We start from the raw sequence: 11,230 nt of genomic DNA, 5'->3' as shown, positions 1-11,230 counted from the left end.
ATATGGAGGACGTTAATAACTCGGCCAATTCTAAAACAACTACTTTTATGAATACAGTCACAGGAACACACAGTGGTGAGAAACCTTTACAGAGTGAAACGTTCACTAATGAGGGATCATTACGCGAAAATATTTCTGAATATCGCTGTGAGATTTGTAGGAAGACATTCTGTTCAGAGCGTGAAGTCTTCACGCACAAAGAAATACACAACAGAAAAAAACCTTTTCACTGTGAAATATGCGGAAAACATTATGCGTTTAAGAGTAGTTTGACGATTCATAAACTAATACACAGTGGGGAAAAACAGTTCTACTGTGAAGTATGTGGGAAATATTTTGCCTATAAAAGTAATTTAACGAAACATAGAAGAATACATACTGGGGAAAAGCTGTTTCATTGTGAAATCTGTGAGAAATCTTTCGTTAATATTTCTCATCTTGAAGTTCATAAAAGAGTACACACTGGAGAAAAACCTTATCATTGTGAAATATGTGGACAGTCGTTCTCCTTTGATAGAGGCCTTACAGCTCACAAACGAATACATACTGGGGAAAAACCGTTTCGTTGTGAAATGTGTGGGAAAACTTTTGGTGATAACTGGTGCCTCGTTATCCACGTACGTCGTCACACTGGTGAAAAACCTTACCACTGCGAAATATGTGGAAAATATTTTATCACTAACTATATCTTAACAACGCACAAACGGACGCACACTGGGGAAAAATTGTGCCAGTGTGAAGTATGCGGACAGTCTTTCTATAATAATACGGCCCTTATTCTCCATGTACGTAGTCACACCGGGGAAAGACCTTACCATTGTGAATTATGTGGGAAACGTTTTATCACTAACGGTAATTTAACGATACACAAAAAAATACACGCTAGAGAAAAATCACATCAATGTAGAATGTGTGGAGAATCATTTGGTAGTAACTATCATCTTGAAGCTCACAAAAGAATACTACATGGAGAGGGAATACGGTATCGTTGTGAAATATGTGAAAGGATTTTTAGATATAATAGTAACTTAAAAAATCACATAAGAATTCACACGGGAGAAAAACCGTTTCGCTGTGAATTGTGTGGAAAAGGGTTCGATAAGAATTCTCGTCTTGTTGCTCACAAAAATAAAGCACACTGAAGAAAAACTATCATTGTTAAATATGTAGGAAATAATTTAATCATTAATAGTAGTAGTCTCTTAAAAAGACGTGAAATACACACACACAGGAGGTGGGGAAGCCATCTAACTATGAAGCAATGAGAAATCTTATTGCAAGTCTAAACTTGCAGTCTACCAACAAGTACAAATCGGAGAAATACATTGGAAACCATTGAGGCATACAAAAGTGATTTGAGAAATCCTTATTTGTAATAGGACAGATGGATAAACACTGAACAAAAAGCTATATTGATGTGATATATGTATCTACGCTTGTATTTGATTCGTAATCTACTTATTGAAGTAAAACTTGCCATTGTGGAATCTTGTTTAAAAATCTATAATGAGACGTTGTGACGGCGCTGTTTTGTCATCAGACATTTTGTTTCTTATTCTAGTTGACAACTAATTTGTCGGCACAACTACTAAACTACTCGACTACTAGATTTCTCGCAATGGATTTTTCTACACCTTCAACAAAGTAGAACTGACTGGATTTAAATTTTGGCACTGTCAACAAATCAGAGATAAACATGATGTATTGAATGGTACTACTTAAGAAGAGTGGTCCCGGTGCGCGTACTCGCGCATCCGCGCTAGCTAGTCGATTCTACAACGACTACCTAGCAAAGTAAATAAAACACAAAATAAATAATTTTTTTACACAAAGTAAATAATTTTTTGGCGTAACTTCGGTATAAGTACCGGATACATTTCAAGAAAGTGTTTTTTTTTAATATATATATATATGGGAGGTTAGGGTTAGGGGTGGGAGAAAAGGGTTTCTGTTATCTTCAGAAATGTAAACAAAGCCACTACCGGTACTTACTGTACCAATACCGAAAGATCGCCCTAACTACTGCAGATGCGCAAGTTCGCGCACCGGGACCATTCTTCTTAAGTAGTACCGTATTGAATTACACTGATTGCTATAACCCCGCCTCTCTTTCCCTCTGTTTAGGTGCGTCTGTTTTGTTTTGTTACTTTTTTTTTGTATGTGAACAGGAGACGGTTGTAGCATTTGGGAGTCATTTAATACACATCTTTATTTCTCTCTCTCTCTCTCTCTCTCTCTCTCTCTCTCTCTCTCTCTGTTTGCCTCCAGTGCCAAACAGTCTCCCCCCCCCCAAACAAGTCCAATGTCCAGTCAGCTGTGCCAAATTACCAGCGTCCAAACACCTGCACCGAATCGTCTCATTTCATTAAAAATTCATTCTCTGATCTAATTTTGTGAACCACGAATTCACCCTCAAGACAAATCAATCAACTTTTATTTGATGTTAAAGTTTCTTATGCGGACGCAATCTCGTTAAACATAACTGGTAAAATGCTTACAACAAACACGGGTAAAAACTTCTAGATGTAAAGTTTGTAGAGAATGATCCACATTCAAGTGCCATGGTTTGCACACCTGAGATCAGTAGTCTACACTTGTGATGTAACATTTTCTCACTCTTTGTGATAAGACATTTCTGGCGGGACATTTTCTGTAATTATGTCGATACTCTGACAAAAAAAAAAAAATTACATATTTGAGTAGCAGCTGCTGAAATAGTTTTCTTTTATAACAGCAGTTGTATTTCATGAAGACATCCTGATTGTAAATGCCAGCATTCTGTAGAGCTCAAGTCCAATACTGTTTCCATATTCAGCATTTTATTTTTGTCATCTGTGTTCTATACCAGCGACATTTTTTTCAGAAATAAAAGCCTCTGTTATCAAATTTGTCTACATTGTTCCAATGATACTAATGAAATTGAATTCTTTTGCCAGCAGTTTCAAGTTGTGAAGAAATGGAGCTATAAACTCTGTGAGTTAAAAGTTGATGTCTCACAAAAGCATCATTGGTTTAAGGTATTCTTTAACCAATTCCTCATTCTTTGTTATTGTTACAATCTGTGATAAATTGGTTTATTTTATGACGCAAAAAGTTTGAGTAGTCTGTTGAAGCCTGGAATGTGTGCAAGAAAATTTTCATACATTTAAAGTCAGTGTTTGAAATTATGAGGATGCCAATACTGACTGAAAAAGATGACTCGTTTACTTGTTGCAGTCTTTTGACTGAGACCATACTGGAGCATCTAGTAGGGCTTAGTCAAACAAATCAATCTTTGTACTTATTTTTCAAGTCTGGTAATTATTCTATTAGTTTCTTCTTGACAAGCTAAGTTAGGAAACAAACAAACAAACAAAAAACTCGACATCACCTCATTGTGTGTGGGAGGTGTACAAAAGCGTATATTTATTTGACAGGCTTCTACATAGTTTCCATTTACCAAATTAAGTCACATGGCATTGATCAAATCAAGGCTGTAGTAGAACACACACACAGTGCTTCAGTTTGGGATTGAACCTGAAACCACATGGTTGCAAAATGGACTTTTTAACCACATTGCCATGCCTGCACCATAAGGATGTCGGTCTTTGTCCATATTTATTTCATTGAATAAGCTGTAAATATGAATATACCATGGACTTTAGTCAACAAATACAACTACAACTGAACATTGGGTTTAAGGGATCGACCTTGCCCTTCGCAAACCAATTATCAAGGGAACTTAGAATTACTACAGTCAACTTTCTATAACTTTGTGATTTATGGACCTTGAGGAAAATTATTATTATTATCATTGGTTAAGCAATGCAGCAAACATAATCCAACCATGTATGGAGGAACATGGTACATTGTGACCATTTTAGTGGTGGTGATGATAAAATCACAGCCATATTGGCCATCATGTTAGCAAGTAATTGCATCTTTAATGATCATATGATACAATATATAATATAATGTGTGTTCAAGATCTCCACAAAATTATCCCAAATATATTCCAGCATTTTATGCCAATATACCATTATCATTTTTGTGTTCATTTCCCTATACTTAAATGGATTCAACTGGTCTTCTCCAAAACAACATTTTAACTGCAATCCATTATCTTTTGAGAGGTTCACTCTTCTGAGATCAGGCTTTCACTTCTTCCTATGTTTTCCTCGAGCATATGCTCCTTCCACTTGGACCTTTTGGCATTTCTTCACTTGTTTCCAAAGAAAATGATATTTCCTTATGGCCAGGTGTCTTTTTACAGTGGATTGGAAACAAAATCACACCACTTGTATGACCATGACACTCATTTACAACCATCACATTCTGGCAAGACGAAGAGACAGAAATACACACCTATTCAGATGTATGTGTGTGTGTGTGTGCACATAAATATTTATTTATATTATCATTATAAATCATTTAAAGTTCATTTTCCATATGCTGACAAGATCCAGTAAACCACATGGCCGTGTTATGCTCTAATACCTATGATGGCATGGTTTCTAAAGGTGCCCTTTCTAATGCAAGTGGTTGAGTTTCTTTCAGATTCCATCTATGGTCAGGAAGTGAACTTCTTAACCACATAGCTACAGTATATATTGCATGTGTAATGCACACACATACACAATCTTTACGATGGTTGAGGTACCCTGGCATTGGTATTGTACGATGCCAGTGCACCTCACGGAGTTGAAATTGTCATTGATGCTGCCGCTTCCATCTTAGCCATGGTTCATCATTATCATGGTTGATAAAATAAACACTTGTAATATGAAGGTGTCGTTTCAAGCCTTTATGAAACTGGTTTCGTTCCTTGGTAAAAAGGAAATCTGTTGAAGTCTTATACTTTATCGCCTTCATTTCAGTCAGTAAAATTGTTTACTAACAGAAAAGCGTCAGTAAGTGATCGATTGTCTCCCTTCATTCATTTCCGTAAAGTTGTCAACAACTATTTATGACGCCGAAAGAAATGCTCAGCAGTATTTCTTTCGGCTTTATATTTATAATATATCTATCGCAACATCATTAGAACCTACTCTTTCTCCAACTAGAAGACTTTGAATTGCTGCTGAGATAACCATGGTCACTCTCTCTCTCTCTCTCTCTCTACTGTAGCCCCATTCAGTCAAAGAGGATTTTAGTCTTGCAAACTGCTTGGTGATCTCACCAGTACTGGTTCCATGAGAAAATAATCCAGTGCACTCTGTAAAACAGTTAGCATTAGGGCAACCGAACTGTAGAAAGCATACCAAAACAAACATTAGAGCACAATGCAAGCCTCAAACAAACCAGATCCTGTCAAACTGCGTTTGGAACATGGACATTAAAAGATGATGATGATGAGGACAATTCTGGTTGTGAGACTTAATAGAATTAATGAAACTGAAACATAAATGGTTAACATATATAATTACAAGACATTTTACAACAATTGCCAGCAGAAATTCTATAAATTTTATTGACTTATAAAACTGGTTACAGAAAACTAGTCTTGTGAGGTTCCCAATTTCTGATGTAGAATAGGGTTTGTATTTTTTTATGCTATCTAAGATATATTTTGTTACCTTGCTTGGAGACAAGTACGGTTGGAAACAGTAAGGACATCCAGCCACAATAAATTCCATCCAATCCATAGAAGCATGGAAAAGTGGATGTTAAGACGATGATGATGATGGTTGTCAGAGTTGCTAGCTTTCAATAAAAGAAGTTTTCCCATTTGTTCTGCATGTTTCGATTAGAAAAGATAGCTTCGATCAATATTTATGAGACTGAAAGAAAATGTGGAATCTTTCTCTCCAGAAATACTATTTATGAATCCTAACTTAGTTAAGGACTTGGGTAAAAGGAATTTCAAAATTTGATACTACTAGAGACTAATAAATACTGACTGGGGTTTAAGAAATTACTTTTCATGTATTGAAGAAGCACTCCGTCGGTTATGATGATGAGGGTTCCGGTTGATCCGATCAACGGAACAGCATGCTCGTGAAATTAACGTGTAAGTGGCTGAGCACTCCACAGACACGTGTACCCTTAACGTAGTTCTCGGGGATATTCAGCGTGACACAGAGAGTGACAAGGCCGGCCCTTTGAAATACAGGTACAACAGAAACAGGAAGTAAGAGTGATAGAAAGTTGTGGTGAAAGAGTACAGCAGGGATCACCACCATCCCTGCCGGAGCCTCGTGGAGCTTTAGGTGTTTTCGCTCAATAAACACTCACAACGCCCGGTCTGGGAATCGAAACCGCGAGTCCGCTGCCCTAACCACTGGGCCATTGCACCTCCACCTTTCATGTATTACCAACAGTAGAAAAAATTACAACAATTTAGTTATTTTATTTCATAAAGGATGCAATATTCACAACTTGCTTGTTCTAGGTAATAACAATGGATCACATATGGAGCTTTTTACACAACAGGTATCACATTCTTATCAGTGACTGGGAAATATATTTTACTGTGAGTGTGTCTGACTTGTCTACCATCAATAAACTGGCTACATCACATGTTTACTAGATAAACCACCATCGTTATCATTTAATATACAAAGTTAATCAAGTGTTCATCTCTCATTCTCTGCACAATAATCTCTAATATTTAGTATCAAATAATCCTTTCTACTAAAGGTACAAAGCCTGAAATTTGGGGGCAGGGGACTAGTCGATTAAATTGACCCCAGTATGCAACTGGTACTTAATTTATCGACCCTGAAAGGATGAAAGGCAAAGTCAACCTCAGCAGGATTTGAACTCAGAACGTAAAGACAGACGAAATACTGCTAAGCATTTCGCCCGGTGTGCTAACATTTCTGCCAGCTCGCTGCCTTATTTAATATCAAATAACATCAATTACATAGCTTCAAATTAAACAGTTGATAAAGACCAGTTTGGAAAACTGAAGAACGTTTTATCATACATTGATCAAGTCTGTAAATTATATAATTGGTTTAATGTACTATAATTGGTTTAATGTACTACATATAAAACTGTTTACCATGTTTTCATAGTCCTTAAGATGTTTGATAGTATCAGGCATGACATTCCAAGACTCACAATGAAAAAATTCAACATGGAGCAGAAGCTAATTCAGACTATTTAACAAAATTTATGTGAAGACAACCATTGCAGTACTCATACAATTTGAAGAGTGATGCCATACTGTAGGAGTTTACCAGGGCTGCCTCCTTTACCCCAACATATTCCTGAAGCAGACCATGAGCAATACCTTTAACAACCATGTGCACACAATTAGTATCAGAAGGAGGAATAAGACAAATTTGAGATTTGCTGACAACATTGATAGCCTGGCCAAATGAGAAGAATTGATTGGATTAGTTTGATAAAGCTTCCACCAAGTTTGGGATGGGAATCAATGGGAAAAAAATATAAATAAATACCAATGGCACCATCTCAACAGACATCTCTGTACAAGGACAAAAACTAGAGATAGTGCAGCACAGCAAAAACTTGTGGTCAGTTATTAAAGATAATGGATCGAGGCCTGAAATGCTTGCAAGAACTTCACAGATAATGCCTGAATTAACCAAACTCAAACCAATATGGAGAGGTAAGAATATCACAATGAAGAACATCAGATTCCTGCACTTTCCATCATCTTGTATACATGTGTAACATGGATTCAAAGTAAAAAAAAGACATTGGACATGAGATGCTACCACAACATCTGAAACATTTCATACTGGACCATATCCCAAAAGGGCAAATTCTCAATACATCAGGCATCACATAGGCTTGAGTTTGTTCCATCTTTAGAGCTCTCCTGTATGGATATGTTTATGGGAAGATAAACTGCCACTTTCAGAGAATGCTTTACCACAAATATCACAATGGTATGGTTCATCTCCTGTGTGGACATGTTCATGTTGAGACAAACCAAAACTTCCAGAAAACTTTTCACCACAAATTTCACACATTGATATGGTTTCTCTTATGTGTGGATTCGTTTATGGGAAGACAAACTACCACTGAGAGAGAATGTTCTACCACAAATATCGCAATGGTATGGTTTTTCTCCTGTGTGGATACGTTTGTGAGAAGACAAACTACCACTTTGGGAGAATATTTTACCACAAATATCACAATGGTATGGTTTCTCTCCTGTGTGAATACGTTTGTGGTAAGACAAACCACTACTGTGAGAGAATGTTCTACCACAAATATCACAATGGTATGGTTTCTCTCCTGTGTGAATACGTTTGTGAGAAGACAAACTACTGCTTTGAGAGAATGTTTTGCCACAAATAACACAGACGTGGGGTTTCTCCCCTGTGTGAACATATTTGTGGTCAGCTAAATTACCCTTTTGAGAGAACATTTTGCCACAGACATCACATTGGAATGGTTTCTCTCCTGTGTGGATACGTTTGTGAGAAGACAAATTGCCACTGCAAGAGAATGTTTCTGCACAGATGTCACACTTGTATGGCTTCCTTCCCGTGTGGATACCTTTATGGTTTGACAAACTACAACTGTGGGAGAAAGCTTTGCCACAGACATCACAATGATATGGTTTCTCTCCTGTGTGAATACGTTTGTGGGAAGACAAATGACCACTCTGAGAAAATGCTTTACCGCAAATATCACAGTGGAACGGTTTTTCTCCTGTATGAATACGTTCATGTTGAGATAAGAAACTGCTTTTAGTGAATGATTTACCACAAATTTCACAGTGATACGGCTTCAATACTGAATGAATTAATTTATGTTCAATTAAATTGTTTAATGATGTGAATATCTTTCCACATATATCACAAATGTGTGATTTCTCTTTTAGGTTTTCTTGTGTCTGACCAGATGAATCAACAATTTTAGTCTGTGATTCATTAAAAACCATAATTTTCTCTTTTTTCCCTAAAATATAAAATTTCTTTTAACTTCTTTCTGTAGTTTTTGTAATATATAACAGAAATATTTCCAAGACTTTATTATCCCTGTATGGTGGACATTAACAAAGTTTGTTTATGTTCAAGATGATTAGAAATGCTTTCAAGAAAATTTATTAGAATAGACTCTTATAATTAACTAGTGGTAAATAAACTCACTCCAATTAGCAAGGTCATGTCTAAATATCTAAATCCGTACACACAAATCAGTTAAGACTTTATGGTAAATCTTCTCAGTTTAACTTTTACACAAAATTTTCCCATAAATACTACTGAAAGAACTTCAATTCCAGGAAAATATCTCACATCCAATTAATCAAAACTTGTAGAATCAGGCTAACATTGGCTGATGGTGTAATTGCTGGTCTTCAAAATTTGAAGTGGAATATGTTTAACTGTCATCGGATAACCTGAAATAAAGACATAAGAGACAATGAAGAGTTAACATGAAAATTATTGGTGAGAAGATATTTACGCACAAGTACTGAAAGTTGGAAATTCAAACTTTATGAAATTCAAATCAAATACTTTGCCTGAATTGACACTGTTTAAAACTATATCAAGTGACTTTTAATCATAAAAGAAATCTTAAAATATTCATTAAATAGAAAAATAATAGTTTTGTGAAAATAATTTTTAAAAGCTCAAAATAATGTTTTTGATGCCATGCCATTGGTGTGTGTCACTTTGATAAGATGAGACCCTAACAACAACAAAATCTGTAGTGTCAATGACCCATCTATTTTAAATATCTGAAATGGCTTTTGAAAATTTAATTTACCAAGAAATTATGTTATTTCAGGATCTTATTCTGTTTGGCTATGGGTTTTAGGAAACTGTTTTTTTTTTTTTTTTCAATGAAATTTTATATATACCTTTCAAACGGCATACATTATGATTATAAAGTAATTTGTGGGTAAAATCTTTTCCAAAGAGTGGGGAGAGGACTTCGGAAAATTCACAAGATCCAAGTTTTTCCTCATAACTGTATATATACATGTGTGCATATATACATGTGTATGTGTGCGTGTGTGCATATATATATATATAATATATATATATATATATATATATATATATATATATGTATGTATGTGTGTGTGTGTGTGTGTGTGTACATATATACATGTATGTATGTATATATGTATGGCATTTTTTCGATATGATTCGACAAAATCAAAACATTTCACTTCGGATATTTCCGTGGAAGCAAGTGACAGTTCGATTCTGTTTTCTGCTTGGAAATTTGCCGATTTTACATGCACACATGAAACAGGTAAGAACAAATATGCAAGGCTTTTTTTTTTCTTCAAGTTTAAAATGAGAAATACCCGGTGAAATGTTTTGATTTTGTCGAGTTACATGGAAAGAATGCCATATATATATATAGATATAGAGATAGATAGATAGATAGATATAGATAAAGTAATAACGAGTGAATAACAGCGAAGGGTTAAAAAAGAGTAAAAATAATTGAAAAGGAAACAAAATTGAAGCCAAAACACTAAAAATTATTGAAAGTGGGTAGAAATAAACACTACGTAGTGTAGTTGTACTACGCTAGGGTATCGGCAGAAAGGTGAATGTGGTTTCGGAATAAACGAGGAAAAATTCGGATCTTGGGAATTTTCCGAAAGTCCTCTCCCTACTTTCCCCCACAAATTACTTTATAATCGTAATGTATGCCATTTGAAAAGTATTTCTATAAAATTTCATTGAAAAAAACCCCATTTTCCAAAAAGTTATGAGGGAAAAGCTCGGATCTTGTGAATTTTCCGAAGTTTTCTCCCTACTCGCCCGTTGCTTTGCGCGCAATTTTTTTTTTTTTTTCATATTCGCTTCTTACACATTGTTTTACACCCGTTCCAGTATTTTATTGGATTTTCATTTCCGGGTTAAGATGTAAACATTAACCGCCAAATCTCATAAAACTGCGATAACATGATGAAAGAAATATGTAATCAATCAACTCACCTTCTGCAAAAGATTTCTTTCAGAGCAATTTTTTTGAGAAATTGAAATTTTACAAACAATTTTTTTTTTCAGAATCATAATCTCCGTATGTTTGTACGTATTTCGCAAAAAAAAAAATTCCGGAAAAAAATTAAGAAATGGAGGGTGGGGGTTGAAATTTTGAAGTTGCGATTTTTGAAAAATTTTTTCCAGAATCGGAATCTCCCATAACCTAAAACATATGATTCCGTAAAAAAATTTACCAAAATTTTTTTAAGTGGGGGAACGGTTCCATTTACATCTCCGCCATGTGAGCCCTTTCAACTATTTCTCATTTGTTTCCTTCTGATTAATAAACAGTCTCTTAAATTAATTATTACTAA

At 35.3% G+C, this 11,230-nt stretch overlaps 2 protein-coding genes across 2 annotated transcripts; one reads left to right on the top strand and one right to left on the bottom strand.

Annotated features, from left to right (window-relative positions):
- The first annotated feature begins 2 nt into the window (after positions 1 to 2).
- LOC115215399 (zinc finger protein 239-like) lies at positions 3 to 1,142 on the top strand. The gene has a single exon (XM_029784557.1). It carries the CDS (start codon positions 3 to 5, stop codon positions 1,140 to 1,142), a length of 1,140 nt encoding a protein of 379 aa, XP_029640417.1.
- Positions 1,143 to 6,286: 5,144 nt separating this feature from the next.
- Positions 6,287 to 11,027, bottom strand: LOC115215398 (zinc finger protein 239-like). Its single transcript, XM_036505868.1, has 2 exons — positions 10,869 to 11,027; positions 6,287 to 9,304 (listed from the first exon to the last, which is right to left on the bottom strand). The coding sequence occupies exon 2, from the start codon at positions 8,843 to 8,845 to the stop codon at positions 7,940 to 7,942; it is 906 nt and encodes a 301-aa protein (XP_036361761.1). The 5' UTR covers positions 8,846 to 9,304; positions 10,869 to 11,027; the 3' UTR covers positions 6,287 to 7,939.
- Positions 11,028 to 11,230: the final 203 nt, after the last annotated feature.

This window comes from Octopus sinensis, linkage group LG9 (assembly GCF_006345805.1).
Source record: "Octopus sinensis linkage group LG9, ASM634580v1, whole genome shotgun sequence".
NCBI lineage: Eukaryota > Metazoa > Mollusca > Cephalopoda > Octopoda > Octopodidae > Octopus > Octopus sinensis.
This window is presented reverse-complemented; position numbering and strand designations above follow the sequence as displayed.